General features: G+C 38.5%; 1 protein-coding gene across 3 annotated transcripts in view; it reads right to left on the bottom strand.

Annotated features, from left to right (window-relative positions):
• Positions 1–4585: 4585 nt before the first annotated feature.
• Positions 4586–18163, bottom strand: part of LOC126328647 (thialysine N-epsilon-acetyltransferase-like) — a 133139-nt gene continuing 119561 nt past the window's right edge. The window contains exon 6 of one of the 3 annotated variants that reach the window (XM_049996056.1): positions 4586–5103. In XM_049996056.1, coding sequence (XP_049852013.1) covers positions 4897–5103 — 207 coding nt within the window. In that variant the 3' untranslated portion in view covers positions 4586–4896. The remainder of the gene's footprint in view (positions 5104–18163) is intronic. The other 2 variants (XM_049996058.1, XM_049996057.1) reach the window with 2 other exon arrangements.

Genomic DNA, 18163 nt, shown 5'->3' with positions numbered 1-18163 from the left:
TTGTGGTTAATATAAGTTGTTTCTTGTTGGTTATTTATTATAAATTGTTTCGTTTCATCACATAAAATTTATAAAAATGACGAAAAAATTATTTAATCAGTGAGCAGCAGTCTGGATTGTGCGAGATGAGTGTACTCAGTTACTGCCCTCAACTACATTTATAAGAAATTTTGTGTGTGTGTTTGTGTGTTATTTTATTGTGCCTGTCCACCGGCGCTTTCCCGCTTGGTAAGTCTAGGAATCTTTGTTTAAAAAAAAAATATATATATATATATATATATATATATATATATATATATATATATATATATAAAATAGAAAGAAACTTCCACATGGGAAAAATATATTAAAAACAAAGATTCCAAGACTTATCAAGCGGGAAAGCGTCGGTAGACAGGCACAATAAAATAACACACAAACACAAAATTTCGAGCTTTCGCAACCGGCGGCTGCTTCGTCAGGAAAGAGGGAAGGAAAAGGAAAGATGAAAGGATGTGGGTTTTAAGGGAGAGAGAGGGTAAGGAGTCATTCCAATCCTGGTAGCGGAAAGACTTACCTTAGGGGGGAAAAAGGATAGGTATATACTCGCGCGTGCACACACACATATCCATCCATACATACACAGACACAAGCAGACATGTCTTCCATGAAGATGTGGACTGAAACCTTCAGACACTGCAGGTTGTTCCTTTAAATATGAGTTTATGGCATATGGCAAGCTTATTTATTATTAGGCAGCTCTCTGGCTTGTGTGTGCACAGTTTTGCAAGAGTCAGTGATTAATATTTATGTAATTTTGCTAGCTAACTCCAGTATAGATAAGGCAACTGAACTCCTAAAAGCCAAACAGAAGACATAAACAAAACCTATAAATCTTGAAGGGTAAGATATTGAGGGAGATATGACTATCACACAAAAATTTGTCGTAGATCAGCAACTAAAATTAACCTTAAACATATGAGTTTTTCATGGGATGTGATGGCAGCATGTTGCACTTTGTTTCTTTTATTAATTTATCTACATCTGTTCTCTGGAAACCACCGTAAGATGCATGGCAGAGGATACGTTCCAGTGTGAAAGTTATTGGTGTTTTCTCCTGTTCCATTCACATACGGAGTTTGAGGATAATGATTGTTTGAATGCCTCTGTGCTTGCAGTAATTATTCTAATGTTATCCTCATGATCCCCGTGTGAGTGATTCATAGGGAGCTGTAGTATATCTCTAGAGTAATCATTTAAAGCTGGTTCTTGGAACTTTGTTAATAGTCTTTCTTGGAATAATTTATGTCTGCCTTCAAGAGTATTTCAGTTCAGTTCCTTCAGTCTCTCTGTGACACTCTTCCACGGATTAAACACACCAGTGACCATTTGTGCTGCTCTTCTCTGTGTATGTTCAATATCCCCCGTTAGTCCTACCTGGTATGGGTCCCACACACTTGAGCAGTATTTCCAACTGGTCGCACAAGTGATTTGTAAGCAATCTCATTTGAAGACTGGTTGAATCTCCCAGTAGTCTGCAGTTAAACCGAAGTTTATACCTGCTTTAAGCACAGGGGAACTTGGTGATCATTCCATTTCACATCCTTACAAAGTTTTACACCCAGATATTTGTATGATTTGGCTGATTCCAACAGTGACTCATATATATTACAGTCATAGAATACTACCTTTTTTTTTTGTGAAGCTGGTGCTCCCGGTACATGGGGGAACTTGCACTTTATGTGCCTACTGGTTCTTGTGAAAACAGCTGGTGCAGGCAAGAGTTGTTCCTGCTCTGCGACTGTTGCTTTTGCTTCCTCTTATGGTGCTGACGGTTCGGCAAAGCTTTCTGCAAAAGCATTGGCCGCCACATTGGGGAGTGACTTTGTTAGTTAAGCAAGGAGTCTACCCTGATTGGTGTACAGGTTTGATTTGCTCTTTGAGATTGTCTCTTGTCCACCATCCTTTTCAATTTTGAAATTGTGACTTCCTCTTGTGATTACCCTGTAGTGTCCAGAGTAAGGTCAAATGAGTGGTAGATGCACCATATCATCTCTGAGCCACGTGTGGCTCATTTTTCCAGGTCTCCGTGCATGAATACCCCCCCTCCCCCACTCTCTATCTCTCTCTCTAGTCACCGTCTCTGACAGGATTGGTTGGATGAATGTTCGTCATTCTGAAGATGAGCTGTTTTGTGAAATGCATGCATAGCTCAGGGAGAACTGGCTGAACAGATGCTGGCATGAGTAATTCTCCTGGAACCCTCAGGTGCTTGCCACATGCAAATTGTGCAGGAATACATTGTATGTCCTCCTTCACTATTGTCCTTTAAAGTGAGTAGGACTAGGGGCAGTACTGCAGATGATGATGAGTTTCACTTAAGTCGGTTTAGAGCATACAATGAAACTCTTCTACTGTACCGTTGCTGGCTGAATGGTAGCTTGTAGTGTGGAGGTGTTTGGAGTCACACAGTGTAGTAAAAGTTCACTAAAAAGTTGGCTTTCAAATTGCCTGATTACTGTTGGAGGACACACATCTTATCCAGAGTAAGAAATTCATGGTAAACTCAATTTAATTTTCTTTAAAATTGGCCAAACACTAGTTTTAAAGTCAAAATGAGACAGTATTGCTGGTTAGTACTTATCTCCAGGGGATGAAATTCCAAGTACTGGCAACAGACACGTTTTCTACTTTTGAATGTGTCTGTTTGCAGTACTTGCAATGTCACCTGCTGAAGGTAAGTATGGCCACCCATTCAGTCTCTCAGTAATTTTGCAGTTTCTCATGTGTATTTTCCTTTTGATAAGAACATTAGTTTTCAAATTTGCTTTTGGTAAGGAAGCAACAAATGAGGTGCTCATGTTGCACACAGTCTTCATAAAGTTAATTCTTTATGTGAAACATATTTTACTAATTATTTTGTTATGTCTATGGCATATGCTGGTTCATTCACCTTTAACTGTTGACAGTACATTGGTATATTGCACACATTCTCAATATTTTCTGCTGTACAGCGAGAGCTACACATGAACCATCTTAAAGAGTCATGTAAGTGCACTGAACACAGCTGTCTATTTCATTATTATCGTCATTTCCAAACACCAGTTATCCAGGTGTACTGAAAATATGTTTCTGTCACTACAATTTTGATCCATGGCATCTTCAAAGTTCTAGCTTCTTTTATCTGACTCTAATTTCATTGTCTTTAAAAGACATTTCTCTGACTCTTATACAGTGAAGAGCTTTCTTGGTGTTATATAAGGGGCAATCAAAAAGAAATGAGCCGGAGCCTGGAAAGCACAAACCGGTGATCAGGGTAATATCGTGGCGTGTGTAACGAGGTGTGGTTCTGACTGGAGTGTGGAAGTTCACAGGCCATTGACAGAGGGCACATGTGCACGTCACATGAATATACAGAGCTAACAGCAGCATGTATCAACCATCCAATGCTGCTAGTCACATTGCAAACAGTGACATGGAGGCATCAAAAGAGGAGCAAAGAGGTGTTCATTTTCTGACAGATGAATGAGTAGGTGGAACAGAAATTCATCAATGAATGTCACAAGTGTGCGGAAAACACTGCATGACCCTTGCAAGGGTTAGGCATGGCACAACACTTCAAGAAAGGACAGGTGTCATTAGCTGGTGATGCACGGTCTTGAGCACCACACTGCATTACTGATGACATCGTCCAGCTGGTGGATGCACTCATTACTCAGGACTGCTGAGTGACAGTGAAAGCCAAAGTCCCCTTAGAAAGGCTCTGAGGGGCAAACGATTCACCTCGGACAATGACGTCCAGCTGTATGTGTGGCACTGGTTAACATTGCAGACCTGGGAATTTTATGAGACAGCCATTCACACCTTGTGTCACAGTGTGACAAGTGTCTCAACAGCCAGGGACAATACTTCTAACATACCGGTACTGGTTTCAGTCATTATGCCTCCATCTTGTTTCTTTTTGAACCCCCTTATACTTTTCTCAGTTCTGTTCAGGTAACTATACAACTTCAGTCTGTGCATCTCTGTAATACCAGTAATGGGCATTTTGGTGTCAGCTTCATTTTCATTTGTTTGACTTTTGACCTTGTCTTTCTTAACTAATTTATGATTCTGATGAATATCGTTGTTGTAGCCTGTAGTTGTCTTTTACCGTTACGTAAAAGGGTATGAGTTACACGTGCTAGGTCAGAATTGGTGCAGAGTAAGTATGGAATACAGCTGATTTAGCTTTGTTTGCTCAGTTCTTAGCAGCTGAATATGAAGGAGCAAGACTCTTGCCATGGTCACAGGAAAGTGTGTTTGGATGTCTGCATGCTGGAGTGTGTGCATTTGTGTCCTGCTGCTGGGAAAAGAGCTAGCTCGAAAGCTAGTGTGAATGCTGTTTTCTGTTATGTGTTACTGTGCTCCATGCATTGATCCACTATGGGTGAGTGGTTACCTTTCCCTTATTTTATGTATTCCTCCATCTAAGAATCTCCAGTAATAAATTATTATTTATTACTGTGAATTCTCTGTGGATACTTGGTGAAACTTTATTATATGCAAAAAACTCTTTTTGCCACTAAGTCACAAAACTAAATAATTATAGAAACAAAGGGCCACATAGCTTTTTTACTGATTATTTATTTAATCTTTTGATCAAGTAAATTCTTATTTAGCATTGTAGTATAATACCTCACTGTTAATATTAATAAAAGTACTTTACAAGAATCTAACAAGACTAATGGAACACAACTGAACAAACAGAGTATTTCATGAAAATATTTTTTCTTTGTAAGTTACTTTAAGAAAGTAAATAACATGCAGAATTACAAAGAACCTTTCTTTACTTTTTAATAACAGTCCTGATTTTCATCCACACTGAAAATTAATCACTTAAGAAATTAATAAGAACAGCTACTAATAACAGTGACTTCACAAATTAACAGATTTTGTGTCCCCTAGTCTAAGTTTGTACTTGTAGGCAAGCAGGTGCTCCATAGCAGGTCTGTCAATACTGTAGTAATTGAAGTTTTTCTCAGAAGTGATGTCAGTTGCTCCTTTTCGTTTGTAAAATATTTGAGCTGGATTCCAATTGAGTACAACAAGGTCCATTTGAACACATCCAGTCTCAATTCCTTTCTGAAAGGGAAAAAATTGTTTCATAACTGGATGACATTTTTCAACTAATTTAGAGATATCTCTCTTCAGGCTTTCCTAGTGTATATTTTCAATATACATCTCTTGGGCCTGCTGCCAGATCAAGTTTTTTGTATTACACAGTATTCCTTCATGGTAACTGCTCAACACTGTCAGGCAATGTGAAGTAGTAACTGCATGCAGTAAAAGAAGGCCACCACCTGATAGTGCTGAGAAGAAATATCATGCGATCCATAAAATGTGATGCACTGGCTGATTCAAGAGACATATATTTATTTATAAATCTTGGGATTTTACAAAACACAACATAAATAGAAACAGTAAAATGAAAAGGCTATGTGACCATCAGCAGTACTTAGAATTTTGCTGCCTGAATGTACGGAAACAACAGTTTGTGAAAAATAAATGAAAACTTAGTGCACTTTTCTAAGATAAAAAGAAGAAAGTTTAGTCTTCATGTGGAACATTTTATTCATAGTAAATGACAATAAGACATGAAGAAGACATGAACAGAAATAAATAACAGGAATTTGACAGTGTTAATGCGAAAGCTAACTTCAAAAATTTTGCTTGTTGCACATAACAGAAATAAATATCTGTGAAACTACCATGACACAAGAAAAAACTGATGAGATTATTCTTCTTTAAAATCAGAAGTAATGAAAATATTTTAATGAATTTTCAAAAGATGGAACATTTTTCAGTTAGACATATTCTGAAAGTATGATACACATTATCAGTCATACTTTCAGTGTGTAATGTAACTTTCTGGAATCTGGAGATTTGATGCTTGTTAGTGTCCTATGTGTAGCTGTATACAATAGAATAAGTCTTCAAATGTCTATCAATATAGCTTTATTTCTTTTTCATTGTAGTGAGGCACATAATATATCTGTGTTTATGCTGTACCTTATGCTGCTACATGAGTGGCAGCTGGAAGAATTTCATTACAAAAGCAACATCTTACTTTAAGGCTGCAACTTTTACATCAGTAGAATACGATACTTAACAAACAAAACTGAAAAAGAGTAAACATTCTTTTTACATCAGTAGAATGCGATACTTAACAAACAAAACTGAAAAAGAGTAAACATTCTCCTGAACACAACTGACCCTCATCAGAAGACAACTCATCTACAAATCTACATCCACAAACATACCACACAAGGCACCATATGGTGCTTGGCAGAGGGTACCCCGTATCACTACTAGTTGTTTCCTTTCTTGTTCCACTTGCAAATAAACTGAATGAAAAATGACTGTTGACATGCCTCTGTATCTACCCTATTCTCTCTACTCTTATCTCAAAGGTCCCAATAGGAAATGCACATTGGTCAGTAGTAGAATAATTTTGCAGTCAGCCTCAAATGCCACTTCTCTAAATTTTTACAATAGTGTTCCTTGAAAAGAATGTCACTTTCCATCCAGTGATTCCCATTTGAGTTCCTGAAGCATAATACTTGCAGGTTGCTCCAACCTAACGATAACAAATCTAGTAGTCTGTCTCTGAATTGCTTCAATGTTTTCCTATAATCTGACATGGTGTGGATCCAAAATACCCAAACATTAGTCAAAAATGGTTCACACTACTGCCCTATATGTGGTCTCCTTCATAGATATAGCACACTTCCCTAAAATTGTCCCAGTAAACCAAAGTTGACCATTCAGTTTCATTCTGTTACTGTTGATTCCGTCAGTAGATGAGCCTATACCAGGAATGGCCTTTGCCTCAATAGGGAAGAAAAGGAAAGGAAAAAGTGGCTGGGCTAATATCAGAAAATTTAAGGGGGGATGACACTGTCATGAATATAACAGTGATTACTGGCATCAGAGAAGCATAATTTTTAAGGTAGGAAGGACAGAAAGAAACTAAGTTTTTAAGAGAGCTTAGGTTGAAGCAGACTTTCAGCTTGAGAAAGATTCCAAACAACTTAATTCTGGCATAGTGCTATCAGCACAAACAGCTGTTGGTTACATATTTTCAGCAATCAGTAGAAATTTCCACCCAGTTTTATCTCAAACAATGTGAAATGCCACCTATCTTTATTGCATCAAAATATTTGATGACTAAGAAGTAAAATCAATGAACTAGTTATCTGCATGGATGATTCTGAGTCATCAAATCCAGTTGACGTAAGCTGCATTTCCGAACATCATGTGACCATTGGTAGAGTTGTGTTAAGTGTTGCAGGATTTAGGTTAGCATCTTATTTTTGTTGAGCAGAAACAGAGAAAGGAGGAGTTGCCACATTCATAAGGAACTGTCATAAATTTAAGAGTACATACTGTAGAGTTTCATAACAAATCCCTTACAAAGTGTATGCTGAGCACTGTAATCTGTTCATAAATCACCTTGATGCTTTACTGGCCCATTTAACAGCAAAAGAAAAATGAAATTGTTAATATACTTATAGAAGGGTCTAATGAACAAAATTATATTACAAAACCAATAGTCAATGGTCTCTCAGACCATGACATGGTGTTCATTTTGTCAAATGTTAGTAATGACCAGGATATAAAATCTACTAAATCTGAATGCAAGAGGATAGCCAGTAAGCCAAACAGTGATTATTTTACAACACTCCTGAAAGACATAAACCGGAGTGATATATACAGTGCTCATGGCATTAATGAAAAATGCACCTTGTTATTAATAAAGTCATTACCTTATTCGAACACTGTTATCCCCAAATCTAACCCAGATTAGACCAATGTCTACAAAAAAGCTATTACTCAAGGAATATAGGTATCTTGTAAACCGAAAAGGAAACTGATGTTTATGCTCTAGCTTATTACAAGACACACTGCAAACTATTAATGCCAATAAAACAGACATGAAATAAAATGCATTACAAAAAAATAGATAATCCATCAGATAACAAAATAAAGATAATATGGGATATAGTGAAGGAGGAGACTGGTACAATCAGAAATGAAGAGGAGCTGATGGCATTAAGGATACAGGGTACTTTTCTGGCTCAATATTATGTAAAAATCAACTCCTATTTCCTTCAGGCACTGTTTATAATGTATATGTTTTACAGATTTTTTTGTTGATATCAGGTAATGCAGCACACTTCCTAAACAAATTAGAAGTATTTTGAATGTTTTTTAAGCAGCTTAGGGTTATTAAAAAAACTACAAAGAAATTGATGCAATTTTTTTCCCAAAATGCTTTCTCAAATTGAGCTACCATTTAATCCAATGTTATACATTTGAAGGATACCAATTTTTTCCCAGATATGCATGACATGATGGTACTAGACCTACATAATTCCACCTATTATGTATATTATAAGGATAAAAAAACCACATCTTAAATTTTAGTTTTCATTATTTTTTTCCTAATGACAATGTTATTTTTTCTAGAGTTAAGTTGATTTTACAATAAAGCTTAGATCTGCTACATAAGTATTGACTATTGCAAGTTACATAAAAAAAATTAGAGCAATGCTTTATAAACTTCGGGAAATATTCGTACCTGAATTCTGAAAAATACAACTTGTGAGAAATTGTGAATGAAGATATGAGTCCAATTAAACTGTGCCTCAGAACATTCCTGAAGCATAGTCTTCATCCTGCAGCATTTCTTCATCTTCAAGCTTCCTCTTGGCATTCCTTTTAGCACTTCTTGCTTCTTTAGTAACTTTAAGTGTGAATTTTACAGCTTCATGCACCTGTTGTCTGTCACATGCAAGCAATTGATCTTCCATATTAGAGCCACATTTTATGTCTAAATTTCTCAGGACATCCAACCTTCCTATCACTCCATCATTGAAACATATCACTGCATCTATTACACCAACTTTTAATGTATTTAGTCCAACAAAAACATTCTTGGGTAATCTTTCCCATATGCAATGGTTGAAACTTTCATTTGTATTCTGAGTGCCCCATGAAGACATTAACTAAGAAAAACAGGGTCACTCACTGTCTCTAAAAATTGGTTTTATTTTATTCATAACAGACTCAGGAAGAGAATGCTTATGATGGTATATTTGGCCACTTCCCTTTGCTTTTTGCTAACCACACCAAGAATCTGCTCCTTTAGGGAAAAGTCAGTGAAAAGGGTAATCATCTGTGTAGAACTTATGAAAGTAGGTGGCCCATACAGCTTTTCTCATTGCTGTAACATCATTCAGAGGTGCAGTTTGTCTAATGGCCAGTCCATAAAAACTCTGAAGAAGGTCATTTCAGTTTCTGTCAATCTGCCTTGGCCAGACAGTGATTTTGCATCAGATAGCAACTTTCCTTTCATTTCTCTTCATAGCTTCCTCAATCTAGCACCCATCTTCTTTTGCACATGTCCACAACACTCCAGTTTTGTTACCAAGGTGTCACCATAAACATTGAACTCATTAATGTTTTTGAAAACTTTCGATTCCCCATCGCCTAGGTACTTCATATATCTAAAGTTTACATCCGTTAAAAACAAAGATTCCATGACTTACCAAGTGGGAAAGTGCTGGTAGATAGGCACAATAAAAAAAAAAAAACACACACACACACACACACACACACAAAATTTCGAGCTTTCGCAACCCACGGTTGCTTTGTCAGGAAAGAGGGAAGGAGAGGGAAAGATGAAAGGATGTGGGTTTTAAGGGAGAGGGTAAGGAGTCATTCCAATCCCGAAAGTGGAAATACTTACCTTAGGATGAGATGTCAGTCGAGGCGGAAGTGCAGAAGCAAAGATGATGTTGAATGACAGGTGAGGTATGAATGGCGGCAACTTGAAATTAGAGGATATTGAGGCCTGGTGCCTGGTGGATAACAGGAAGAGAGGATATATTGAAGGGCAAGTTCCCAGCTCCGGAGTTTGGATAGGTTGGCGTCAGTGGGAAGTATCCAGATAACCCGGACGGTGTAACACTGTGCCAAGATGTGCTGGCCTGCACCAAGACATGTTTAGCCACAGGGTGATCCTCATTACCAACAAACAGTCTGCCTGTGTCCATTCATGAGAATGGACAGTTTGTTGCTGGTCATTCCCACATAGAAAGTGTCGCAGTGTATGCATGTCAGTTGGTAAATCACTTGGGTGCTTTCACACATGGCTCTGCCTTTGATCGTGTACACCTTCCGGGTTACAGGACTGGAGTAGGTGGTGGTGGGAGGGTGCATGGGACAGGTTTTACACTGGGGGCACTCTAGGGATTGGAATGACTCCTTACCCTCTCCCTTAAAACCCACATCCTTTCATCTTTCCTTCTCCTTCCCTTTTTCCTGACGAAGCAACCGTGGGTTGCAAAAGCTCGAAATTTTTTGTGTGTTTGTGTGGTTTCTTTTATTGTGCCTATCTACCAGCACTTTCCCACTCGGTAAGACATGGAATCTTAGTTTTTAACATATTTTTCCCATGTGGAATCTTTCTTTCTATTTTATTTAATGTTTAGATCTCCATCACACTCCATACCTCCATTGTAACCATCATAATCCTTAGAACACTGATGTTCATTGTTACCAGGTGTAGCAGTACTTCTCCATTCTTCAGAGAAGTAGCACTTACAACACCATTCAAGGAACGATGTCCTCAATGTTGCCATGTCCTATCAAGTGCAGCAGCAATGTCCCTGGTTCCACTAATATTTATAGTTTCTTCAACTGCACGTTTCATAGCTGCTTTAGACAGAACCATCAAGGTACCTCAAAGTATTTTTATATTCTTTTTGAACCTACTGGGAGAAGGAGGAAGGTCCATCAAACCACAAAATGTTTGAGCAGCCTTTTCCTATTGCACACATTGTATACAATAACTTCAAATTCACATCATATGAATTATACACAATGTTCAAAGTCATTTTTGAGGTAGATTTATTGCAGGATCTACATAGAACAACAAAATTTGATAGTAAACCCTTTCTGCCACTTTGTTGTTCAGTTATTTCCTGACAGCCTACACCATCACATTGTTTACATTGCGCCACCTCCTTTATCAAAGAAGATAAGATGCCCACATCAACAACAACAAATCCACTACAAACTGGGTAATTACAAAGAATGTTTGCCTATCAAGGCTGCAGGCTCCAAACGATAGGTATCCAATGTGCGAATGTAAATCAATCACGTTAATGTGGTGGTGGGTGTTACGATAAATTATTTGTGAGTTGCTAGGGAGACCCAGACAATTTACGTTGGTAGTGAGTGTCTGGTGTTGTTGACGTTTCTTCGCCCGATTGGCTCATGTGAAAGAATCTAATTCCATGCTTACGCAATGTAGAAAATTGATTGACTTTTTGTTGCAAATATGACTAATACTGGATGACAAAAGGAGGGACTGTGTATAAAACTTCATAAGAACAGTTCTGATACTGAAATACCATAACAATTTCACTGTGGAAAGCCAGGAAGAATACATAGTTTGACTATTCCAAATCATCCATCCAGACCAGCTTAATTCTTCTATCTAGCTGGATTAGAGGCTACACCCTGGAAGCAACAGCATAGGAAACTGACTTATCTACTAATACCATTTGCAACTATTTCGGGTTTTGCAGAAAAGTGTGTTATGTAATAGTGACGAATGACAGTGTATCGATTGGTGGACCAAGGAAAGTTGTTGAAATGGATGAATCACACATAGCAAGAAGGAAAAACCAGAGAGGACAATCTTCAAAGAATGAAATCAAAGTTATTTGTGTATTTGGTAGTATAGAATGAGAGTTCTGGAAGTGTTTTGTTGTGAGAGTGTTGTCCAGAGACAAGGTAACTGTAGACAGTTTGATAAAGCACTTTATACTTCCTGGTAGTAATATCATTACAGACGGCTTTCAGTCCTACAAAACGCTGAAAGCAGAAGGATTCAACCACGAGTTCGTCAACCACTCTGCAGAGTTCGTGTCTTCAGATGATCCCAGTGTGCATATACAGAACATCAAGCAGCTGTGGAAATCTGTGAAATCTTCCATTAAAAGAGAAGAGTATCCAGGAGAAGGAGATGAACTCTACTTGTTTCAGTACCTCTATTTCCATAATTTGCAGTTGCAAGGAAAAGTTAACGCGTGTGACACTCTATCCATATATATATATATATATATATATATATATATATATATATATATATATATATATATATATATTTTTTTTTTTTTTTTTTTTTTTTGCGTAATATTGGTAGAGTTTACCCAGGTTACTGCAGAAAGGGAATGCTTCCCATAGCATAAACATCAAATGAACTTTCTCATGATGACAACATCAACGACGAGTGAGTTAAGTCATTTTATTTGGAATGACAAGTATTTTAGCAATGGTATTCTTTTGTCATTGCTGTAGTGACCACTACAAACATGCTAGTAATGCCCACCACCACAGTTGCATGATCGATTTTCAATTTCATGTTTGATATCTATCATTTGGAACATGCCGCTTTGATAGGAAAACATTCTTAGAAATTACGACAAACAGCATCATTGTTAACACAAAAATTTGAATCACCAGGAGGTGCACCATGTGGGAGTTTCTTACATGAAGAACAGATACATAGGTTTCTTTCAACAGTGTGGCTTGCTTTGTTTGTGAGCTCGTTATCGTGGAATTCCCTTTTATTGAATTTCTTGATGCGTGGAATACCTTGTATTTATTGCACGCTAAAGAATATGTACTTCCACAAATATATGTAGCACTTGGGCAACAAACATTCAGTAACATGTGAACAAACTGCTTCAGCGAAACAATAGTAAATACTAGCAAAGATAATTATTTACAGACACTAGAAACCTGCTCTGTTACCAACATATACAATGTATCACATGTATAGTCACTGGAAACAGAAAGTTCACAGTTCTTTTCGAAATAATACCGGTTTCTGTAACAGAAATAAAAGGGGGGAGGGGGGGATGGCATACATGACCATAACTAAAATTTGGTATACATATGTCATTTTTCATTTGAAACTCTGTAATGTATATATCAATGTAATCAGGAAAGACTATAGAGTTTAATAAAGTCTTTAAAAAATTTCAATTTTTCCACCATTTATATGTACCCTGTATCCTTAAGAGTAAATAACACATTGGTAACTGGTGTGTGCATTGTTGCAAAACTTTTTGGCATGATTTTCATAGCTGTTATTGAAAGGATGCAGTTGTCAGGTTCAGTAGATGTTGCCACGGAATATCTCAGACCATCCATTATAAATAACTGCAGTAATATGAATATGATTCTCACTGCGCCAGTAGAGGTAATGTCCACCATAAAATCTTTAAATAAGGAAATTCTAGTGGTTATGACAAAACATCAATGAAGTTAATTAAATAGTGTGCTAATGATTTCAGTAACATTTTAATTTATCTGAATAACCAGTCCTTCAGCAGTGGAACATTTCTTGAGTAGTTGAAATGTGCTGAAATTAAACCATTGTTTATTAAAGGAGGTAAAGGAATACCTTATTGCAACATTTGTATCATCTACAAACAAAACAAACTTAGCATCTGGCAATGTAACAGGCAAGAGGTCATTAATTTACACAAGAAAAAGCAACAGACCTAAGATGGAACCTTGAGGAACACCACATGTAATTAATTCTCAATCAGATGAAGACTGACTGCTTACTGCACAGGTTTTTTGCAATTGAAGCGGGAACGTGTGGTATCTCCGCTTACAGTCACTCACGTGCAGTGAACCGGCTTTATCGCCGCGCCCATGCACTATGCTCAAGGGAGAGGCCTGGTGACAAAAAACGACTAAAGCAGTTTCGGGACAGGACACATTTATTCTTCCTAGTGTTACAATAAATAACAAATACCATTCGTCACTAATGTCCATCCATACAGGTGCATTGCACTGGCGGCACAGCTCGATCACCGATCCCGGAGGGTATACACTCCAGTGGTGAGCCATGGTGCGACTGCGCGAGGACCGAGCGAGACCAAAGGCCGCATCACTGAATGTTCTGCTCCTGGCGCAACCTAAGGCACCATAACGTCCGCGAAGGAGCGAAAGACACTTTAACAGTATGATGCACACTGTGGAATGGCGACTGCGTTTACGACCACGTGTACACATTTACGGCGGAGTCACATTGACTTGACGCACGTGGTCCGCGGTGGGAGAACTGAGTGACAAGTGTTGTGTCGCGTCGCGTCGACTACCTCGCACTGTCTGCCTGCTTTTGTCCCCGTGCGGTCCGGTGTGCCACGCACCGTTGCCGAAATTCGGCGTAACGGTACAGCTGCCCCTACTTGTGTCGGCAGTGCCGTACTTCAGCCCTTCGTGCATTGGACGGTGCTGCTGCCACACAATGACACTCTTTGTTTCCTGCTTGTTAGATAAGACTTGAACCATTTCATCAGTGACACCATAATATTCTAATTTACTTAACAGAATGATGTGATTCACGCGGTCATAGGCTTTTGACAGCTCACAGCAGCCTCTAATTTGTTATCTAATGATTTAAATAAATTCCCACTGTATGTGCAAATAACTTTCTGTATATCGGAACCCTTAAGGAACTCAAACTGTGACTTGAACAATATATTATTTGCAGTCACTTGCTTAAGCAGATGCTTGAACACAACCTTTCAAATATTTTTGAAAAAGTTGGCAAAACTGAAATTGATCAATAGTTTGACAGTATCTCTTTACTACAGTTCTTGTAAAGAGGCTTAACTTCAGTATATTTTAGCAGTCTGGAAATGTTCTGCTGATAAGAGGCTGATGACAAAAATAAGTTGAGATAGAACCCAACTCGCATTAGCGCTCTTTGATTAAATTCAGTAAAATGTTATCATACCCACTAGAATACTTAAATTTTACGTATTTTTCGATGGATGCTACTTCTTTAGGAGACATGAGTGTCATTTCCATTTTACTGAAGTTATTTGTGAAGACTGCTCTCAGATACTCCATTGCACTGTTTACTGAACCTGGTAACCCCAAACTGTCACTAACAGAAACATAGTACTTGTTTAAGAGGTTTGCAACACTACATGCACTTGTTACCAAGGTCTCATATATTTTTATTGCCATCTATTACTCTTCCTTTGGACCCCACCTGTCTCTGTCTTCACTATAAGCCATACAGTTTTTATTCTGTTGCCTGGCGTTATTATCTTTTTCTTATAATAAGCTGCCTAGGCTTCTGTATTACTTGCTTCAATATTTTTCAGCATTTTTTGTAAGGCATTATAATGCTAACATCAGTGCTGTTCCTAGACAGTACATGCTCTTGTTACCAATATCTCATTTATTTTTATTGCTATCTGTTCCTTTTTGCCTCCATTTGCCTCTGTCTTCACTATATCCCATATAGCTTTTATTTTGTTGCCTGATGTAATTATCTTTTTCACATAAAAAAGCTGTTTAGATTTCTGGATTACTTGCTTCAATGTTTTGCAGCATTCTTTGCAATGCAGTACAATGCTAACATCAGAGCTGTTCCTAGATAGTTGACACAGTCTCCTTTTTATCCCACATGATACCCTTGTTTCTTTTATAATCCATGGTTATTTTCATAGTGAGAGTGAGTCAGCAATGCTCTGCATGTATAAATGCCTGAGTCGGTGATAGATGGCACAGCGGAGGCCGTGCCAGAAGTGCAAGCTCCCTACAAGCAGCTCTACTGGCTGTCCAGTGCTGATAAGGGCCACCAGGTGACAGATGAGATGCTGGCAGCCTGACGAGACACACATCCATTGGATCCAGAGCAGCAGCAACCAGTGCCAATGGTGGGGGTGGGACGATGTACTGCACAGGCACCAGAGCATAAGGCCTGAACACACAGAGACACAAGCATGCCCGAGGACATGGAGCCACACAAAAAAACCATTAAGTTTCTGAAGAGCATAGACTATGGCAAGAGCCTCTTTTTACACTCGAGAGTAACACAGCTGCGCCAGAGTGAGAGATTTAGAGAGAAAAATAGTAGGTTGTTCAGAGCCGTTGGCATATTGATGAGCTAGGGCCAAGCTGAGGCCATACTGTGAGATGTCAGTCGCCAAAATTATCTACTGATCTGTAGAGAACGTAGCTAAACAAGGGACTACAAGTAGTTTGGATTTCAACATTTGAAAGCATTTTTGCAGTCTGGGCTCCAGCAAAAAGGTACATTCTTGTGTAACAAGACATGCAACAGGTAGGTGGTGGGTCAATGTGGCCACCCCTGGCAAGAATTTATGGTAGCAGGCTACCTTCCTCAGGAAGGCTTGAAGCTCCTTTGTGGACGAGGGGCAAGGAATATATGTAACAGTGGAGATGTGATCTGGCAGAGGGTGAACAACATCCTGTAAGATCTTGAATCCCAAATAAACAATAGAAGGTTGGAAAAACTGAGGTTTCACAAGGTTATACTATAAGCCTGTGGACCGTAAGACAGAAAACATAGTGCACAAACTTTTCAAGGTCTTGACCATGGAGAAGCCTGTAACAATAATATCATCAAGGTAATTAATACAATGCGGGGCAGGCATAGTCAATTGCCCCACAAAATTGATGGAAAATCATAGGGGAGGGGTGATAGCATCATCAAAAGGAAGATGCAAATATCGATTGAGACCAAAAGTAGTATTCAGAACCAGAACTCACTGAGATTCTTCACCCACATGAACCTGCTGTTATGCTTCAGACAAGTCAAGTTTAGAAAAGCACTGGCCGCCCAATATTTTCACCAACAGTTCTTCCTGGCATGGGAGAACACATCCATGATTGGCTGTGCATTAACAGCAGTACTGAAGTTGCCACAGAGGTGGAGTTTCCCTGATGGATTCCAAACTACAACCACCAGAGATGACCATTCACTAGCCATAACAGGTATCACTCCTAGAGATTGTAGTCTGTTTGATTCTGCTTTCACTTGATCTTTCGGGATGACAGGAACAGGATGCACACGAAAAAAATGAGGTTGAGCATGGATTTCAAAGAAGTATGAGCACGAAAACTTGTAGTACACACTATACCTTCCAGAAACAAGTCCAAAAACTCCTCACACAATGTTTCCAATTGAGGATATGATACCTGATTGGACCCAAGGTGAACTGCGTCAATGACAGAAAATCCAAATGTCTGAAATGCATGCATCCCAAACAAGTTCTCAATGTTGGCATCAGCAACCACGAAAGATGTAATGGAATGAACCACTGACTTGTACGAGGCAGATGCTGTAAACTGCCCTGACAGTACAATGTTCTGTTTGTTATAATTGACCAGCTTCTGCATGACTTGTCAACAGCAGTGAGCCTAAACTCACAGAGGTTTGAGAATTTGATAACATCACTGCAGCATATCTGTTGACCTATGGCCAGAGCATTTGGAAAAAACCACTGAACTTGATAAACAGCTTGGGAGAAGTCACGCACTGGAGTCATACAGTTTATGCCCATGTGCACAGGATTGCATTTACAATTCACACCTCTCTCTCATCAGTTGACTTACATGACGGGTCTAGCTGATTCTCTTCTCTGGATAATCAGCTATGTTAATGTCCCAAAAGCTTTTTCTCCGAAGACTATCGCTGCTTATAGGAATTTAAAAGACTCTACTTTTGAAATAATTGGGTACACATAGAAAACTTTCAGTTCCATCATGGTATATTTTCACTTCAACAGGAAACCACTTTACAATTTGTTGCATAAACATTTAAACTCCGTTAAGCCAACTGAGTGATCAAACATTAGACTCTATTAATATACATTTATATTATGGTTGGTTTAATAACCACCACAAATTATTAACATGTCTCGCCTCTAGCGAGTCCCATACATGAAATAAGTAAAAGTCTCTATTCAATCTATGCTTCATCTGTCTCTTTAACAATTATCACAGTACCATAAACCACGGAATATTACACAAACACTCCTTGTCCTTTTAATACAGCTTCCAAGGCACGGCCAGCAAACAATTGTCGGTACCGCTCGTCTGGCACAGCTCCTGTCCTGACAAACGTCAATCCTGCACGTACAGACATGTGTTGTGCAGTAAATAGGCTCTCTCACACTTCTTTAAAACATGCGTGTTCGAGGTGGCAGAAGGTTGAGTGGTTCCAGAAATATGTGGAAATTCTCGAATCACTACATATCCCCCTCCTTAGATCGAATACGCAATATTTTAT

This window comes from Schistocerca gregaria, chromosome 2 (genome assembly GCF_023897955.1).
Source record: "Schistocerca gregaria isolate iqSchGreg1 chromosome 2, iqSchGreg1.2, whole genome shotgun sequence".
Lineage (NCBI taxonomy): Eukaryota > Metazoa > Arthropoda > Insecta > Orthoptera > Acrididae > Schistocerca > Schistocerca gregaria.
Note: the sequence above shows the minus strand (reverse complement) of the source record. Positions and strands in the feature narration are given on the sequence as shown.